Raw genomic sequence first — 17,822 nt, forward strand, 5'->3', positions numbered from 1 at the left:
GTGGGTTGCATATCCCAAGAAGTCTGTTGTACTGCTTTACAACTGACAGTCGAAAACCGTGGTCCTAAATCACACTGGGATGGTGCTATGATTCACCAGGCATTCATCTCACAATCTAACATGCCCCAGACTTCATATGATCTGTGTGACACAGATTGCAGCTGACATTTCATCAGACCTATATCACACAGTCTGATGTGCAATGAACCTGTGAGCTGTTATCTCACAGTGTATATAGTGTTTAAGTTCCACCATGTTGTTTTTCTGTGGTACTTTTAAACCACAACCAGAGAAAAACTGTACTCACTTTTTTCTTTTTTGGGCCCTTTAAACCAGAACCAGAGTGCTTTTAATGGAGCCTCCTGCTGGGTTTGAAGATGATACACAAACACGAAGGGTTACTTCAGGCTAATTGTGATGTTTTTCTTTTTTTTTCTTTTCTTTCTGAGATTTGTGTGTACAGTTGTGTGAAATCACAGCAAGTAGAAAGCTGTCTCTTTGCATCTCATCTCGAGTCCCTACAGCTGACATGCGTTCGATTGGAGCAGATTTTCCTAAAGCACACGAGTCATTATATAAAGGAACGACTGAGAATGAACACTTTTCTCTTTACTGACATGTAAAAAATGAATAAACTGAGAAGGAAGTGACCCAAACCCACCCACCACTTAACCTACATGTCCTTGTATGCTGAGGGATCTTCAGCTCCACCAGCATGCAGGACACTCAGCAGCTGAGCTTTTAAGAAGAAGATAAAAAAGGTCTCCCATAGAATTGTGGTTGAGCTTAAATTACCCTAGTTGTTCTGTAGAGTGTAAAGTGGTAAGAATTGGCGGGGGGGGGGGGGGGGTGTTACGCTACTGGCTGTAGTAAGCATTGTCATAATGTAGGCTAAAGCATCTTGGGAGAGCCTTTTGTGCAAAGTCAAGTCAGTCTGGATAAAAATCTTGAGGGGTTTTACAAGATTTAATGTCCCGTGTTGAATGTGTGTGTGTGTGTGTGTGTGTGTGTGTGTGTGTGTGTGTGGTCTATTCGGAAAATCAAGGTCAAACTAAATTATTTTCACTCCCCGCAGTAATAAGTAGCCGGGCGGTTGGCATAAAGAGTCCTTTAAATGGCATCAATCCTGAGGCTGGATCTTTGAAATACTACAGCGTCCTGTTAAAATTCAAATTCAGATTTTGCGAGAGAGCCTGGTAAATCTCAGAGACAGACAAACACAACATAATATAAAATGTGACAGGATTGTGAAAACTGTCCATCACAATGTCCCAGACTTCTAGGTAACGTCTTCATATGTCTCGTCTTGTCCAACCAACAGCTCAAAACCCAAATACATTCTATTTACAATGATATAAAACAGAGAAAAGCAGCAAATCCTCACATTTGAGAAGCTGGAACTACAGAATGTTTGCTTGATAAATGACAACTAAAATATTAATATCTGGCAATCCATCCACCTGACACCTGCCAGGCTGTCTGAAATGGACTACAGTTATCATTGGACATAAAGACCTATTTCTAGAGAAAGCCACAACAATCATATTTACAGATGAAATGTAATAAATGTCAGGAAAAGGGGGGATTATGATCTGCTCTGATGGACTATTACATGTTAAGCTCATGTGTATGTGATACTATAGATATTACCGCGGCTGAACCCTGTGATGGATTACTCTACCGGACAGTAACAATCCGAATGAATCAAAGCTGCTGTGTATGAGAAATGAAACATTTGCTGAGATGCACCCGGAGCTCAGTGTTTGGGGCTGTGTGTTCTTGCTGACTGGAGCATGTGGTGGCTGAGCAGGGAGGTCTGCGCCAGCTGGCTCCACTTCTTTCTGTGATAGGGAGGTCTGACATATGATGCAGCAAAAAGACAGCCCGACCAGTTCCAGTAACTACCATCTTTTTTTTTACTAAAGAAGGATGGGCGGTTATTCGTGATGTGGTGACATATATTATTGGGTGGAAAGTTGCACTGATTGGCACATAGTGGCTGAGGTTATGCCTTGTCGTGCTATACATCACTGTGATCCGGTCTTTGTTGTTAGTGTTTTAAACAACCTTATGAAAAGAGAGAGAGAGCGGATCAATATCTGTAATGGCAGTCTCTGAAGGATGGCAAATCAGTTAGGGAGGGGGCGTTTTACAAAGGAAACAAGCATCATGGATTCTAATGTAGTCAACAAGACTGAAATGAAACAAAATATACTACTTACAGCTAATTACAAAATACTGATACTGCTAAAAAAAACCCTACCTCCTAGCACTAAGTTTTAAAAAGCATTGGAAACTAGCAATTCACCTTTTCAAAATGGTTCTCACCAGTATATTATTGTCAAGGAAAGAATGAGGAGTTTAGCTCTTCAGCTGTGTAGTGGGTATGACTGGGAGAAATTGATCCCTGCTTTTGAGAGGAACATGAATTGATCAGTTTGAAAGAGTGCTTTTTGAAGTCAATACACTGTCCTTTTCAGCTAAGGCAACCCTAAGAACAAAGGAGCCTGCCACTTCTTTTGAGTGCATATATTTGGATTCCTGGTACGTTGAAGCGAAACGCATCAAACAGGGGGAAACGGGGAAAAGGCCTTATGTCAACACAAACAAAGTTTGTGCTACATCAGTCGGACAAAAACTCTGCAGCATAGTTCATCGACAACTTTCACGATGTGAAGGCAGGGGTTACATTTCCCTTTTCTTTGTGTTGTGATCTGTCAATGTTTATAAGTTTGTGCACAGAGATTCTTAAGGCAGTAACCTTTTGTATTCACATTTTAGAAAACTACTGAGGGAGAGAAAACCAAGAGAAGCCAGAAAGAAAAGCTGAACCATCCCAGCTGAAGGGTAGAGGACGGGGCTGTCAGTGCTACTTGTAGGGTTTCCCTTTTAAACATGCAGCTGTAAAATGAGTGTGACTGTCACTGTTGTGAATGGTAAACACAATTATCTAAGTTTGTGCTCTCATTTAGAGAAATTTGCTTGAACTTGAATCCACATGTAAATCCCTACATTCTGCATCAAAAGCAGTAAGGGAGGGGGGACTGATAGAGAGCAGCTTAGAGGCAAAGGGCCTGAAGAAAATATCCATCCTGAGACACCATATTTAATTTACAATTGGGTCATAAAGTGTAGTTAGTTACGGCAGTGTCACTCACCCACAAGCTAATGGTCAAGTAGGTTTTAATATAATGGGTGGGGTTAGCTGGTTGCACATTTTAGCACGCTAACACACTAAAATAAGAGGATGAAAACTGTACCTGCTGAACATTGGTGTGTTAGCGTCGTCATTGTGAGCATGTTAGCATCATTACGTCCACATTTAGCCTGTCATGCTAACACTGGCATCCATCTTAAAGGAATGCGCTTGACTCAACTATCATTTCTGTCTTTCTGGCAGAATCATTTGCCCTTTTCTGCCCCAAGAAAGAAAAGAAGAAGACATCTTTTTTTTTGCGAGAGGCAGACCCAAAGTGAAGAGTGAAATATTAATGTCACCCAGGTGGACTTTAAGAGTCAGTTTCCTCCTCCCGCTTCCTGCTGTGAGGCTCCAGCTCTGAGATGGAGCGGTGTTTCCATACACGTTGTTGCTCTCCGAAAATCCTCTTACTCCACGCACACACTCACACACATCCTCGCATATACATGCACAGCTACACACACTGCTGTCTCTCCCTCTCTCTTTCATACACACACACACACACACACACAAATACTCATACTCATACTCACACACACACACACACACACACACGGCGTGGATTTGTTTTCTCTGTGATGAGAGGGATTATGGGATAAAGGAGACGAGGCCACGGCAGTTTAGTTCAGTTTGGACCAAAGCTGCTCTCAGCAGCAGCACAATGACAAACACAGATGAATGTCTGGTTACACACTGGAGATCTGCGCAGACGTTAACGCCGCGGCCTCTGTATTTTTTGAGCACAAGAGCCTCTGATTGGGATTCTGAAGTGGCGGTGGATCTGTTTGTCCTTCCGATGACTGAAGATCAGCAGGAAAACAAGCTGAAATCCGTGGATGGCAGCAGAATCGAGAGGCGTTCAACTGGAAATCCCAAGATTGTTGAGATGGATCAATTCCTTGAATATCAGCTGTTTTCGTTTTCTTTGCAGTTGGTGTTATGATATCATTAGTAAACTGCTTTCTTCTACATGACAACTGATCTGCAGGATGACTGAGAGTGTGTGACACTTTCACCAGCAGCTTCACTGTCCTCCAGTGGAGCCTGTTCTGCACTTTTAATCTAAGGACAATTTTCTTTTTCACACACCGCAAGCTATGACATGACTCACTGATGTATTCAACCCATCAACAGCACGATATGGGAATCGATCGGCTGGACTCTTATGGCAATGACGTCCTCCTTTAGTACGCATTTTTCTATTTTAAGAAGTTTTACGAGCTTATGACTGATCAACTGGTGCCTTTACTCTTTCCAATGGTCAAGGCCCGAGAGCTGAGGCTGAGACTGTGATGTGTGACGTCTTTCTGATGTAAAGCACACGGTGGAGAATATGCTGCGTGACAGAATAGTATTCTGAATTTTGGCAGTGAAGAGCCGTTAATCTTTTCATTGTTACTGTAGCTATGCATCAGCTTGCTATCACAGATTTGAGGTCAGGACAATAAACTCGTCCTCATGGTTTATGGCTGTGGGAGGAAGTGTTCTCCAAAGTAAATCAAATATGAGAATGAAGTGCACTGATGCTTAAATTCAGTGGCATTTCTCCGGCGTGATTATATTTTATTGCGTTTGTGATTATTTCTGTGGAGAGTTTTTGGGATGGGCGCTTTATGATCTGTGCATGATTAGTCGCTGTAGCGTGCGAGCCATTGAAGACTTGAACTTTAAACTAAGCGCAGTTGATTTCAGGAGGATGATCTGTTCAATTCTCACTGTAGGAATCAACTCTTTTTGCATAATTCACGCTGAGGTGACACATTAGAGCCACTCTGTCTCCCTCCATGCCCACTCTCCTGAAATCCCCAATGACACCGTTCGCGTAATCAGCAATAATCGAATCAGCTGTCACATCAGTGCTTCTCCTCACTGCGCGCATATAATTTTGCAGAGCCATTGATCGGCCCATCTACAGACCACATGAGCCGTCATTTGACTGCGGTCGATTGCACTAAGCAGTGCTATGTCACACTGCAAGCCACACACCGAGAGAGAGAGAGAGACAAGAAGTCCCACTAATTGGACTGAGAGGGATCTAACCAGAGTCTCCGAGTGTCTTTATCCAGAGAGGGAAAATAAAAGATTTATAAATTCACCTTTGATTCTTTTCTTAAACGATTTAACTCTTGACATAAGTAGCTCCAGGTGCTGTGATGTTTATGTATGAGTTCTGTTCTCTGTGGATCATCTCCCTGCATAAAAACCTTCCTATCGATTTTCGGATTTCGTTTTGTTTAAATGCTTGTTTTCTTTGATTGTTCACTTTCTCAAAAAATAGCCAACTTACCAGGTTCAGTCTGCTATGATTCAAGACGTTGGTCCATGTTGTGGAATGAGGTGGATTTACTTCACTTTTTTTAAGGAAAAATTATGTATTGTTCCACAGCACACTGACAAAAACATATTTTTGATAATATGTGATGATCAAAAGCTGACTTTCCCCTCCTTTATCTTTCAGCCATAAGAACAAAATGTCGGGCTGGCCGCCCCCTGGCCCAGGCTCCTGGGGTGGACTGCAGGGGCCTCCATACAGCTGGGACAGCATGAACAGCACCAGGGAGGGACGGGACTGCCTCACCAAGTACGTACACTATGATCATAAACACCAGCATGCATGTGTATTGGATGATCATTATAGATTTCCTCCAGTTGCATATGGTTGCATCATGAAGCTCCACTGGAGGATTGTGTGTATATGTACTGGATATATTAAAATATGTACAAAGCATGAAAAATAGACAAATATGGAGTATGTAGAGTATGAATGGAGAAAAGCAAAGCCATTATGTAGTGTTGAATATGGGTCAGAGCTAAATGCAAGCTGAGCTAAATAAAGATCAGTGCAAATACAGTACGAATGAAGCCCTAAGTAGCAGCAGCAGTGGCAGTGCAGGGTTCAAAAGTTGATTTAGTTGACAAACGTTGATTTTCTTTAGTTTTTCCTAAAACTTTCCTATTCCCAAAATCCTCACCCTGGTCCAATTACGAGCAATACTTTTATGAGCCTGGGTGTCGTTTCGTCTGCCACGTCCTCCCCACGTGCACAAACATTTTCCATCGTTCAGGTCATTTTGCATCTTACCTGCATGTGTGCGGTGCCTGTTGTCTGTGCAAATTTGTCCTGCTGGAAGAAACTTTCAGCCAGGCAAACATGCAAATCCTCAAGTTGGACTGGCATCGAGGGCTCGGCATGCAGAGCGTTATGCACAATGAATCCAGCTACGTGTAAACAATGTGGGACAGGCTCTCTGCAGATCTCTGATTTCTCTGTCAGTGTGAATAAAATTACTTCAAAAATACACTCCAAAAAATGAAAGCCAGACTGCAAGACCCAAGACTTGTCACTCCGCATACTTAATATACTGCATGTTGTCGATAACCTGGCATCACTTCCCTTTCTACCAGGACTGGACAAAATGGCATGTTGGCTGACCTAGTGGCTGGGAAATTTGAAATCAGTTTCCATATAAATAGTGTGTTTTGATGAATCTGTGCATCATCTGATGCTAAAACTATACTTTGAATTCATTGACAATGGATGCATATGTGTACCTTTCCTTTGTTGGTGTCCTTCACTTATACTCATCTGCTTCTCTTTCTTTTCTTGCACTTTCACTTCTCCGCCATCCTTTTCCTTTCGACTTTTTGCCCTCCTCACCCTTCCTTCTATCTCACCTAGTTTTATATCTTGTCTTTTCTGCCCTTTCACCCCCTCTTTGCCACTCCCCCTCCTCTCCTCACGACGGGAGAGTCAAATATGACAGGGGAGATAGCTCTGGCTATGTGGCTTTGTTCCCAGAGAAAAGCTGCTGGCTTTAGAGGAGGTGACACAGATTGAGTATCACAATTGGATTTCTGCGAGACAGAGACAGAAAGAGAAAAGAGAGCGAGAGTGAGTAAAGCCAATGATTGATTTAACTATATTGGACAGATAACTTCCACTAGCCTTACCCAACATGATCCAGCAGGTTTTTGAATGCTACTCTCCACTCAAGTGTCAGTGTATTTGAAATCCCTGAAATATGAGCAGCTAGGCTGTATTCATTTGCACAGTGTATAAAATGGCCATCGTTACAGGTGAAGTCATACAGTACAGTATGTCTCGTCTTAAATTCAAATTCTAAAATAACTGTGTTCATGAGATGAATTCAGTTGTTTTTATAGTGTTATTTGTTATGGGCTATTCTCAGTTGACACATCAAATTTACACATAGCATATTTTTCCGCATTTGCAGAATTTCCAGTGCTGGATATGAGCTGCAACAGTGAGCTAGTAGTGAATGGAAAGGCTGAGAGGTATAGAAAAACTTGGTTAGGTTTAGCACCAGATGGGCAGCGGCATTCCGGGCTAGCTGCAGAGGTCTGGTGGGGGGTCTTGTTGCAATAGTCCAAACAGGAGATGACAAGTGCCTGAATGACCTGGTCCATCTTCCTAGTGAGGAAGGGGCAAATCCTCCCGATGTTGTGGTTGTTGTCACCACAGCGCTACACTGCATCCCTTCCCCTGAATGACCACAAGCCACATCCACTTGGAGATGTCTACCAGACAGTGATGTACACCTCCACCTAAGTGTCGAATTAGGGGAGTGACAAGTTCAATAGGCCTACCTGAACAATGTTGAATACCTGAGAAGTCAAGGTCACATTCATGCAAATATCCTGCAAATCCAACATTGCCATAATTCAGTCCTTCTCACTGAACAGTGCCTGGATTGGCCAGAGAGCTCATCCCTTTTTATATGCACAGTTAAAGTATATGGTGCCAGGTAGCCAAGGTTAGCTAGGTCTATTAAGCTTGTAATGTAACGTGCCACTGGACTGTAATACATCTTTATTGACTCATGGTAGTTATCCATTAAAGTCCTTTGTGATAAAGGACTGTAGTGTATAGATACATGGATTTACCTCGACAATTGTTACTGTAATAAGACGAGACGAGAACCTGCAGCACCAGTGTGAACTGCATGGGATGTGCGTGCCTTACGCATTCTTCCACAACTGGCAGCAACACCAGGATTTGACCTTTTGTATTCAGCTTTCCCCTGACCCCCCGACATCCTAGCTCTGCCCTCCTGCGGGATTAAACCCCCGCTGACCCTGACAGGAAAGATGAGCCTGCATCACAGATTGGAACATGCTTCATTACAGACAGATTTAGCTTGAGGTTTCCGCGCCGTATGTACAATGCAGATCAATGCGATAATGAGACCGAGAATGAGAAAGCGCAAGAGGGAAAGGAGATTGGAGGTGGGGCAGAGATTGAGACTGGTCCGGATTGGTTGGGGATAAAGTCGCATCCCGTATGGCTGGAACATGCTTCATAATCAGGGCAGATTTAGGCAAAGCTGCAGGTATATATGTCTTCTAATAACTAGATATCCATATCCATGGGTGAAGCCACACTGCTCATGCAAAATCATCAGTCAATCTTGGTTAGTTGCACACAATTTCAGCAGCATTTGCAAACAGTGAACATCTGTGACTGTGTCAAGGTTAGGACGGATGAGGCAGGACATTCATATGCTCTGCTGTATGGACAGTAGAGGCAGACAAAGATGGAATGGACGTTGGCCAGGTAACAATAGACACCCTGTACTGGACTTAATGGGCAGAGAGGAAGCAATGGCTGCCAAGGGAGCTTTTTAAGCTGCGAAAGAGGGAGGGAGGAAGACGTAGAGACAGTGAGAGAGAGAGAGCGAGTTAACCCCCTGAAAGCGTATATCACCTCTTAATTAACAGGCACTCTGCATTCTCAGTGTCCCGGCTGAGACAGACGTCCGAGGTTCAGCAAGCGGGAAGGTTTCATTTAATATGGCACTTTTACATTTTAGTGGTGCTCTCATCCTGAGTGACTTGCAATAAGGCAAAGAAAAGGACACTGTGAAATTTCACCAATGTTAACCTATATGTAAGTATATGCTGTCACTTTTGCTCAAACCTTTTGCTTTCTTGCTCTGGCCGTGCATCACCATTGATAACACTTTATCCACCTAAATAAGACTGAAAAACCTGGAGCTTCAAGGGGTTTGTGACACACAACCACATAGACAAAAGGTGGGGTGAGGTACATCAAACTATTACAAAGCAAATTACAAAAAAAACGTTCTTTCATTTCACCATTTTCTAAGCCTGTTGCTCAACTTGTCAAGCTTTCTGTTCTCAGGTGGCACACATGCAGTTTACCTATGTGCCAGATTAATCACTCAAAGTAACAGTGACACAGTCATTTGTGAAGCAATGGATCTTTTCAGGTAGTCGTGCCAACTGAAATGACAACTGACAGTGGCGAGTTTATCATCTGTCGCGGGATAGCTGATTAAGATAACGTTAGCACCATGAGTTTGTTGAAAACACAGTCTCTGGTCGACTTTTTAAGGTTTCCAGCGACTTGTTTAAAACGAGAACCCTGTAAAAGGTTTCTCGGCTGAGGCTCAGGGAATTAGGTATTGTGCTAATTAAGATTGGAGCTAAAGCTGCATGTCCCAGGTAAAAAGTTCACATCCTCACCAGTTTATGATCCATGTAGAAGACTCGGAAATAAGGAAATACTAAATAATACTGGTTGGCTGCTTATAGCCTACATACTTGTTTTTATCTTCAAACAGCGTGTTTTCACCAAATCCAATAAAGAGCAGAGGACAGAGATGTTATCCCACAATGTGATATAGTAGCACAGTGGGAAAACACTGCACAGTGTATGTCCTGTCACTGACACAAGGCTGGGGTAGGTAGTAAGCTAGTTACCAAGACATGCCAGCATTTGCAGCTCATGTTAAAGCAGACAAATGCACTGTTGAATCCATCCTTATACTGTTTAACTGTGTTTGTGTTAGATTTATAGTTATATTTACTACGGTGTAACGCCATTTCCAAAACATTTAGGAAAGCTCAGATCAATGGAAATAAGCTGCCAACAGAAACAATGAAACTTTATTGAAAAAGCGTTGGGTTAGGAACAGTTGGGTCATATATTTTGATAATAATAACAGTGATCAACAGCAGCAGTAAAGAAGAGAACAGATCTTTATACAGCACATATAAAAATAGATGAACAAGTCCTTTGCACATTAAAAATGAATAACTGTGACTTGATTAAATGATCAGTACTCTTTTATTTGGAATAGTCCGCAGACTTTTATGTGGATGTAGGAGGCAAATTGGTTCCAGATTGCAAATCCGAGGCATTTTATGAATGCAGGACCTGTGCTCTCTTTTATAAGCGGCTCTTAAGCATAAAAGGTTGTGCTAATGACCAAACCTGAGCCAAGGCTCTGATTTATGAACAGCTGATCGGATAACTCAAATCACTCATTCTAAGTTCAACGTTATTGTTCATAGCTAAAACGTATTCCTACTGAGAATGCATTGATTGAACTTTAATCTGCACTGTATCGAGACCCTCCTTTAACAAGCAGGACACGTTTAGTCCCTGTGACAGTTATTACCAGCTACATGCCTTCTTGAAGTGAAACTATTTGCTGACTCATGTTACTTCACTCTGGGTTAGGTCAGCAAATTGTCTGAACTGTAAGTGAATTGTATAATGTCCTTGTTCCCTTGAGATTTCGGTTGAACTTAAACTCTTAGTCACCACGTTCCTCCTCTCCTGTGTTTTCCAGCCAAGTGTCCCAGAGCAGCTCCCTGGAGGAGGTCCACCTGGATGGGGTCCCCCCCGCCCCTCGCCTGGTGGAGATGAGACGGGACCCTGTCCTGGGCTTCGGCTTTGTGGCAGGCAGTGAGAAACCGGTGGTGGTCCGCTCTGTCACGCCAGGTAGGCGTTGTGCTCTGCTGGATAACAGCGTCTTCCCTCATACAGGGCTGAAGTACTTGAGTTCATTCAAGTCATTTCACAAGAATATTTATTTCCTCAGCGTTGCAGTCACAATTTTAGCAGCATTTGTTCCCTGTTCCTATCACGTTTCAAAACCTAAATCTAAAGGACTGGACTGAAGTATGACAGTAATACAACAGTATATGAAAGACTGAATGGGGGCTGTTTTGTTTTGGCTGAATAACACATGGTTTTTAAAACAACATGAGGGATTATTTCAGAAGTCCATTCACTCCTGTGGGTGTCAGATGATTGACAGCAAGACGAGTAGCATGCAATGCCTACACTACAAACTCCTTGGTGGGATGATATAATGTGACAAGAAAAACAGACAGAATAAAATAACTTAATAAAAACAAACCCTGATGCCTCCGGCGGTGCTAGCACAGTACAGAAATTCAATGATTTCATTAGTTCCTCCTTACTGTTTGAAGAGTGCTAATCAGTGCAAACAGTTGCTGTAATGATTGTTTAGAAGGAAACCATGCAGACTGTTGCCTTCTCCAGACTATGATTGCACGAGTAAGTAGTATTGACCCCATGCAAGAAAGAAAATGAACACAAATTAATGGTTTTCACTGGAAGTATTGTTTATTTTGGTTGATTGGCTGATTGCCAAATTACAGCCAAACCACTGCTTACGGACTCCTATCAGACCGTCAGCTCCAGTGGCTGCACAGACGCAAACAGTGATTAGGCATCTCAATAATCAATCAGCGCTGAATACCAAGCAGACAACTGAGATAATGAATATTCTATTTCGACTTGTTGGCCAAGGAAAGCAATATATATGCTGCTGAAGGACGCTGCAGTTTATTAATGCTCACACCTAAGACATGTGCCAGGAGACGGACACACCATTCAGCTTCTAGCCGAGGATTGTCTCTTCACTAATTGACAATCTTTGGCTGACAGACCGAAACTCTTTACTTGTGGTGTCATCAGCTATGGCTTGTTTGTTTGTGTGTGTGTGTGTGTGTGTGTGTGTGTGTGTGTGTGTGTATGCAGGTGGTCCATCAGAAGGCAAGCTGTTGCCAGGCGATGAGATTATCATGATCAACGATGAACCCGTCAGCTCGGCTCCTAGAGAACGAGTCATCGACCTCGTCAGGTGGATACAAGAACCTTGTGAAAACACTGTGACCTTTTTCAGAATCAAAGCTGGGATAGTTCAGTTCAGATTAATCAGGGGGTGGATTTTCGACAGAAATACCAAAATCCCTCACCCAAACCCTGTACTGACGGTTATTGATAATCTAAAACTTAAAGGGACAGTTACAGAACAACATATTGTTGTGCTGCTCAAGAGGTATCCAGTCAGGCATATAGTTTGGGTTTTATTAGTCCAGATTTTGAGGAATCCCTCTCTGAGCTTTCCGCCTCCACTCTAATGCAGTGGTGGAGAGTGGAACTCATTTGTTGTGCTCACAGCAGTAAAAAAAATGACATAAAAAATTCAACAGCAACATCTCTTTTACGGCTATTCTGGATAATCCACAGACCGTCCTATAAACAGTTTCCGTCAAACTACCTGTCATGGAAGAAATCGTGCCTATGGAAATGGCTGACAGTGAGATCTGTGGATTAACCACAGTAATCAGGACACTGTTCCTGGAAAGAGACGTCTCTGTCTTCTTTAATGATGTGAGCGCCACAAACCAAATTCCGTTCGCCTTCTTTGTATTAACTATCTGCATGACTAGATGGCTGCATACACGGTGAGGGAGAATAAATAAACTGTCATAAGCAATAAATCCAATGCTTGATGCAGAGGCCTGTTCAGTTTTGAAACATAATCTACTACATTGCCTTAAAAGCCCATGTAATATTACAGTAAATGACCTTATTATTCTAATACACAGGCTGTAATATTGAATGTTGTCATTGTGAAGACATGTAAACCAGTCATTATCATTAATTTAATAATTATTTTAAAATCACATCCTTAATTTTGCAAAACTATGTGAAATGAGGTGCTTGCCAAATATTAGTCATGCTTTACACCCATCTGCATAATGCAAGTTCTGCTAATCACAACAAACATAGCTGTCATCTCTTAACACTCAGAAAAATGAATATTCAGAATTAATAACAAGGAAGAAAAATTAAAAGCTTATTGCTATTTCAGTGCCCTCAGCTTACCGTGACTGTCATGTTTTTGTTCACAAGAAATACTGTCAGATGTTTTTTAAATGGGAAACTAATGAGTGTATGTGTGTGTGTGTGTGTGTGTGTGTGTGTGTGTGTGTGTGTGTGTGTGTGTGTGTGTGTGTGTGTGTGTGTGTGTGTATGTGTGTGTGTGTGTGTGTGTGTGTGTGTGTGTGCTTCTGGTTGTAACTGCGTCTACTTGGAAGTGGTGATTGCCAGAGGCATCTCATTCCATTTCAGCCAAGCTAATCAAGCTCCTGTTGCTTATCTGCCGTCGTTGTTGGCTGTGATTGTTGTCGTCTGATGATTTTGTTGACTCTGTGCTTCGCTGTCTTCCCGCTTCAGGAGCTGCAAAGAATCCATCATGTTGACTGTTGTCCAACCGTATCCCGTGAGTAGATCAGCACTGATCATTCTTGGAGCACATCAAAACATTGCATGCATCAGATGTATTTATCAAAAAAGGGCTAAAATGACATTTGAAATCCAAGAAAAGAGGAACTGTATGTGTGTGTTGTTGCTCTGAATACAATGTTTTGTTCCCTGTTGCGTTTATCTAGGCCCTGTAAACCTCTTATGCTCCTTTCATTCACCATACAGGCTGCTGCAGGTCACATTTTGTCACAATAATTGTTATCATTATATATTTATCGAAAACAAGAACTTGGCCTTGATGACTGTTTCATGCCAGGGATGTTGTCAGAGCTAGCATCCCTCTGAATTCTCATAACCTTTCTCTTGAAAAGTAAATTCAGCTCCATGAAGGACCTTGTCAGCCCTTGACATCATATTTGGGGAGGTATAGATTTGTGGCTTGCACCTCCAATTTTCTCTCAGTTGAAACTCTGCCCTGCATTTAAAGGATAAGGCTGCTGATATTCTATGTTTTTCTTATTGCCAACATATCCCATGAAAAGACCAAGGCCAGCAGGTGAAAATGTGGGTTGAGTGTGACAGACAAGGAAGGGAAGTCGGAAAGCAGAGAGAGATGCATTAACGCATTGCTGGTTTTGGTCTTTTCATGGGATTAACAATAAAAATGTTGGAAAAAAGCCAGCCTCGTCATTTAAAGGAGATGAAATGATGACCTTGTATTCCTCCAACTAAATGTACTCATCCTGTTCCTTGCTCTTCTTATGTTTGTGTTGTGTTGCACCAGGGTTGATGACAATTTCAGGAAATTAGAGGTTATTGTGTTAATGTTTTATTGATTTTTCCAACGTTACGTGTAAAAGCTAATGTGCCAGAAACCTGTTTTTTCCCGCCCTCTTCATTTGTGCATGTGTTTATGCTTCTTCTTTATCTCTCTCCCTCCATCTGTCTGTCTCTTTCTTCCTCTTTCCCTCCTCTCTCTCTCTCTCTCTCTCTCTCTCTCTCTCTCTTTCTCTCTATGTCTCTCTTTTTGGACGTTTGCCTCTTAGTCCCCTAAATCAGCGTTCATCAGTGCAGCCAAAAAAGCCATGCTCAAGTCCAATCCGGTCAAAGTGCGCTTTGCAGAGGAGGTCATTATAAACGGCCAGGTTCCAGTCAGTTCTACCACACACACAAACACACACACAAACACACACACACAAACGCACTCTTATTTATGACCTATATAGGCAATATCAGATGGTTGCCACTTACCACGTAAGACAGACAGCTGAGTGAATGCCAGACAGATAAGACAATCACAAAAATGTGTTATGACATGACATTTGAATTCCTTTCACGTATTAAACCTCATCTGTCTTCTTGTTAAAGTGACCCCAAATGCACAGAATGAAAAGACCTGATCATATTGCTCCTTTGCAGAACCCGGTGAAGGACAATTCTCTTCTGTTCATGCCAAATGTCCTGAAGGTCTACCTGGAGAACGGGCAGACAAAGTCTTTTCGCTTCGACAGCAGTACCTCTATCAAGGTGTGTGTGTGTGTGTGTGTGTGTGTGTGTGTGTGTGTGTGTGTGTGTGTGTGTGTTCCAACCCTTAAGGCACACTTGACAAAATTAGCAGTCTCTGCAGCATCTATAATTACAAAGGAAGAAATTCATTCAGAGTGCAAATGAGTGTGTCTTGGAGCACACGCATAGAGCATGAAATTCAATCACTTTTTGAGTTCCATTTGTTTGAGCACCTCATTTATTCAGGCGAGGTGGCAAAGAGCATATTTTCATTTTTTGACTTGTAGATTTTTATTCAGTTGTGATCCACTGTGGATTTAGGAAGCAAGAGCGCTGAGTCACTACTTTTCTCAGATTCACTGCAAATACTGTGATTGTAAATAATTAGATTATTAAAATCAATTTTTTCTTCTTAAGATGCATAGGTCATCTGAACCTATACTCTTCGGTGTGCCAAAAATGATCTGTATTAGAATTCAGCATTGTTGTTTTTTTACATTAAATATAAGCTAGCCAGCTAAGCTACTAAACTACTTAGTTATGGCAACAGTTATGCACAACTAGAGTCAGGAAGAAGGGTCATTTGATTATAGTAGCAGATACTCTTTGACATAATTGTAATCAAATTGTAAATGTCAAAAATATAGATCAAAATCAATATATTAATATAATATATTCAAATATCAAATGTAACATTGAAAACTGGGGTTATGATACAAAAGTGATACTTTTGTATACTACTATTTTCTTAAAAAGTTAAATACTTATATATTGATAAATATATTTTTTTAAATGAATGGGTAGAAATCATATATTACAAAAAGAAAGTAAGTGATCAGGCCTGTTGATGACACTGTCACGTTTTGACAGGAAATGATCAACTGAGTAGAGGACATATTCAAAGTTTGAGAGTTTTCTCCACAGCCTTTTTTATATTGCCACATTTTCACGTTTTGTGATTTCTTTAGGTGAAGAACTTTTCATAGTCAAATGTTTTTGTTGTTTGTGTGCATGAAGAATGCAAATGTCAAGAGCAGAATCCAGATACTGTAACTTTGAACAAAGGTCATGCATAGTTATATATTACGAATACATTTCCCCACATAGAACTCTATAGTTGTGACCAAAGTCCATACTGCATACTAATTTGAAGCAGCAAAATGACACATTATTGATTAATATACACTATTGTCCCACCAATGTGTTGCAAAGGAAATGGAGAAAACAAAATGGCAGATGGTGGTGAGAACAAACAAAACAGTTGATTGATGTGTTGGACGTATTGCATCGTTTCAAGTTGGTACAACATGTCAAGATACAAGATGTCTTGTATACTAACTTCTAGTATTCTATGATAATACACACAAACAGCATGTGTCATGACTGTAAGCAACTCTTCTAATACAATATTTATGTGGTGTGTTTCTTCAGGACGTGATCCTGACCCTGCAAGAGAAGCTGTCAATCAAATGCATCGAGCACTTCTCCCTCGTATTGGAGCAGAGGGCGGAGGGCGCTGGAAGCAAACTGCTTCTCCTGCACGAACAGGAGATGCTTACTCAGGTAGGAGACGTTTCCTCCTCGCTTACTTTGTTTTTTTGTCTCCTTTTCTTTATGACACACACACACACACACACACACTCACTTGCACACACATATTCCTGCTCAGTATTCAAGCAGCATTTGGACCCCAGTGTCATTTATCAGCACTGGCACAGCAGGGGCGACAGCTCACATTATACCTACCCTCCTCCACACACACACACACACACACACACACACACACACGCGCACATACCCCACAAATCCACAAACACCACACACACACCCACTCACCCACAGTGCCCATTACATTCTAATGAGGTTGCGGGATCACAAGAGGACAGTTTTAATATTCATACCACACGGTTCAGATGCGAAGCTCCGCACGTGGCGCACACAATGGCAGCTGAATGTTTAAGAGTCGCTCTTCCCTCTTTGAGAAAACATATACTACACCTGAGTGTCAGTCTTGGTGACAGGTATATAGGAGAGGGCTGGTAGTTCTCGAACTGGAAAATAAACTCTGTCGTCCTATCTACGCTCGCACGTTAAATAATTGATCAAATATAATCAATATTTAAATAGATGATGCTGGGTCTTGTGGTTTTGTCTTGAATAAGAAATTGAATCAAATGCGCAGACAACCACCGCAAGCAAGTTCGTTCTTTTTTTTTCTGGGTTACTGCTGCTGAATTACGCAACCATGTCTTTAGGTTGTAAAGTTTGAATAGCACTCATGGCACTAAGAGCACACCAAGTGCATTTACTCAAGAACTATGCTGAAGTATCCGTTTGAGGTACTTGTACTTCACTTGAGTATTTCCATTTGACGCTAGTTTATACTTTTACTTCACTACATTTCAGAGGCAAATATTGTACTTTGCAGATTTTTTTAGATACATACAATAATTCCTTTTTTTTGTGAAGTACTGGATAGTTTCAGCCTTTCAGGTCTCTAAAAGCCTGTGAGGAGAGGTCACACACGGACAAGTTGCTATGTTTTAAGTCCAAAAGGTTTGGAACCAGAGGATTAAACTCCAATCAGCTCCCAGTGGACCAGCTACAACATTAAAATGCTGCTACACGTCAATGCATCAGTAATAATTCATCACCTAAAATAAGATATAATAACATAAGACTGACACGAGCACAAGTACTGTTACTCATTATGCTTATGAATATTTTGACATTTTTTGACATTTTTACTCTTTTGTTTCTCTC

At 41.6% G+C, this 17,822-nt stretch overlaps 1 protein-coding gene across 1 annotated transcript in view; it reads left to right on the plus strand.

Moving 5' to 3' along the window:
* Positions 1-17,822, plus strand: part of LOC139306986 (FERM and PDZ domain-containing protein 4-like) — a 61,992-nt gene that overhangs the window by 34,407 nt on the left and 9,763 nt on the right. The window contains 7 exon segments of the mRNA XM_070930947.1: positions 5,658-5,780; positions 10,819-10,970; positions 12,039-12,141; positions 13,524-13,569; positions 14,600-14,704; positions 14,973-15,080; positions 16,491-16,622. Coding sequence (XP_070787048.1) covers positions 5,658-5,780; positions 10,819-10,970; positions 12,039-12,141; positions 13,524-13,569; positions 14,600-14,704; positions 14,973-15,080; positions 16,491-16,622 — 769 coding nt within the window.

The sequence above is a fragment of the Enoplosus armatus genome, chromosome 24, assembly GCF_043641665.1.
Source record: "Enoplosus armatus isolate fEnoArm2 chromosome 24, fEnoArm2.hap1, whole genome shotgun sequence".
Classification (NCBI taxonomy): domain Eukaryota; kingdom Metazoa; phylum Chordata; class Actinopteri; order Centrarchiformes; family Enoplosidae; genus Enoplosus; species Enoplosus armatus.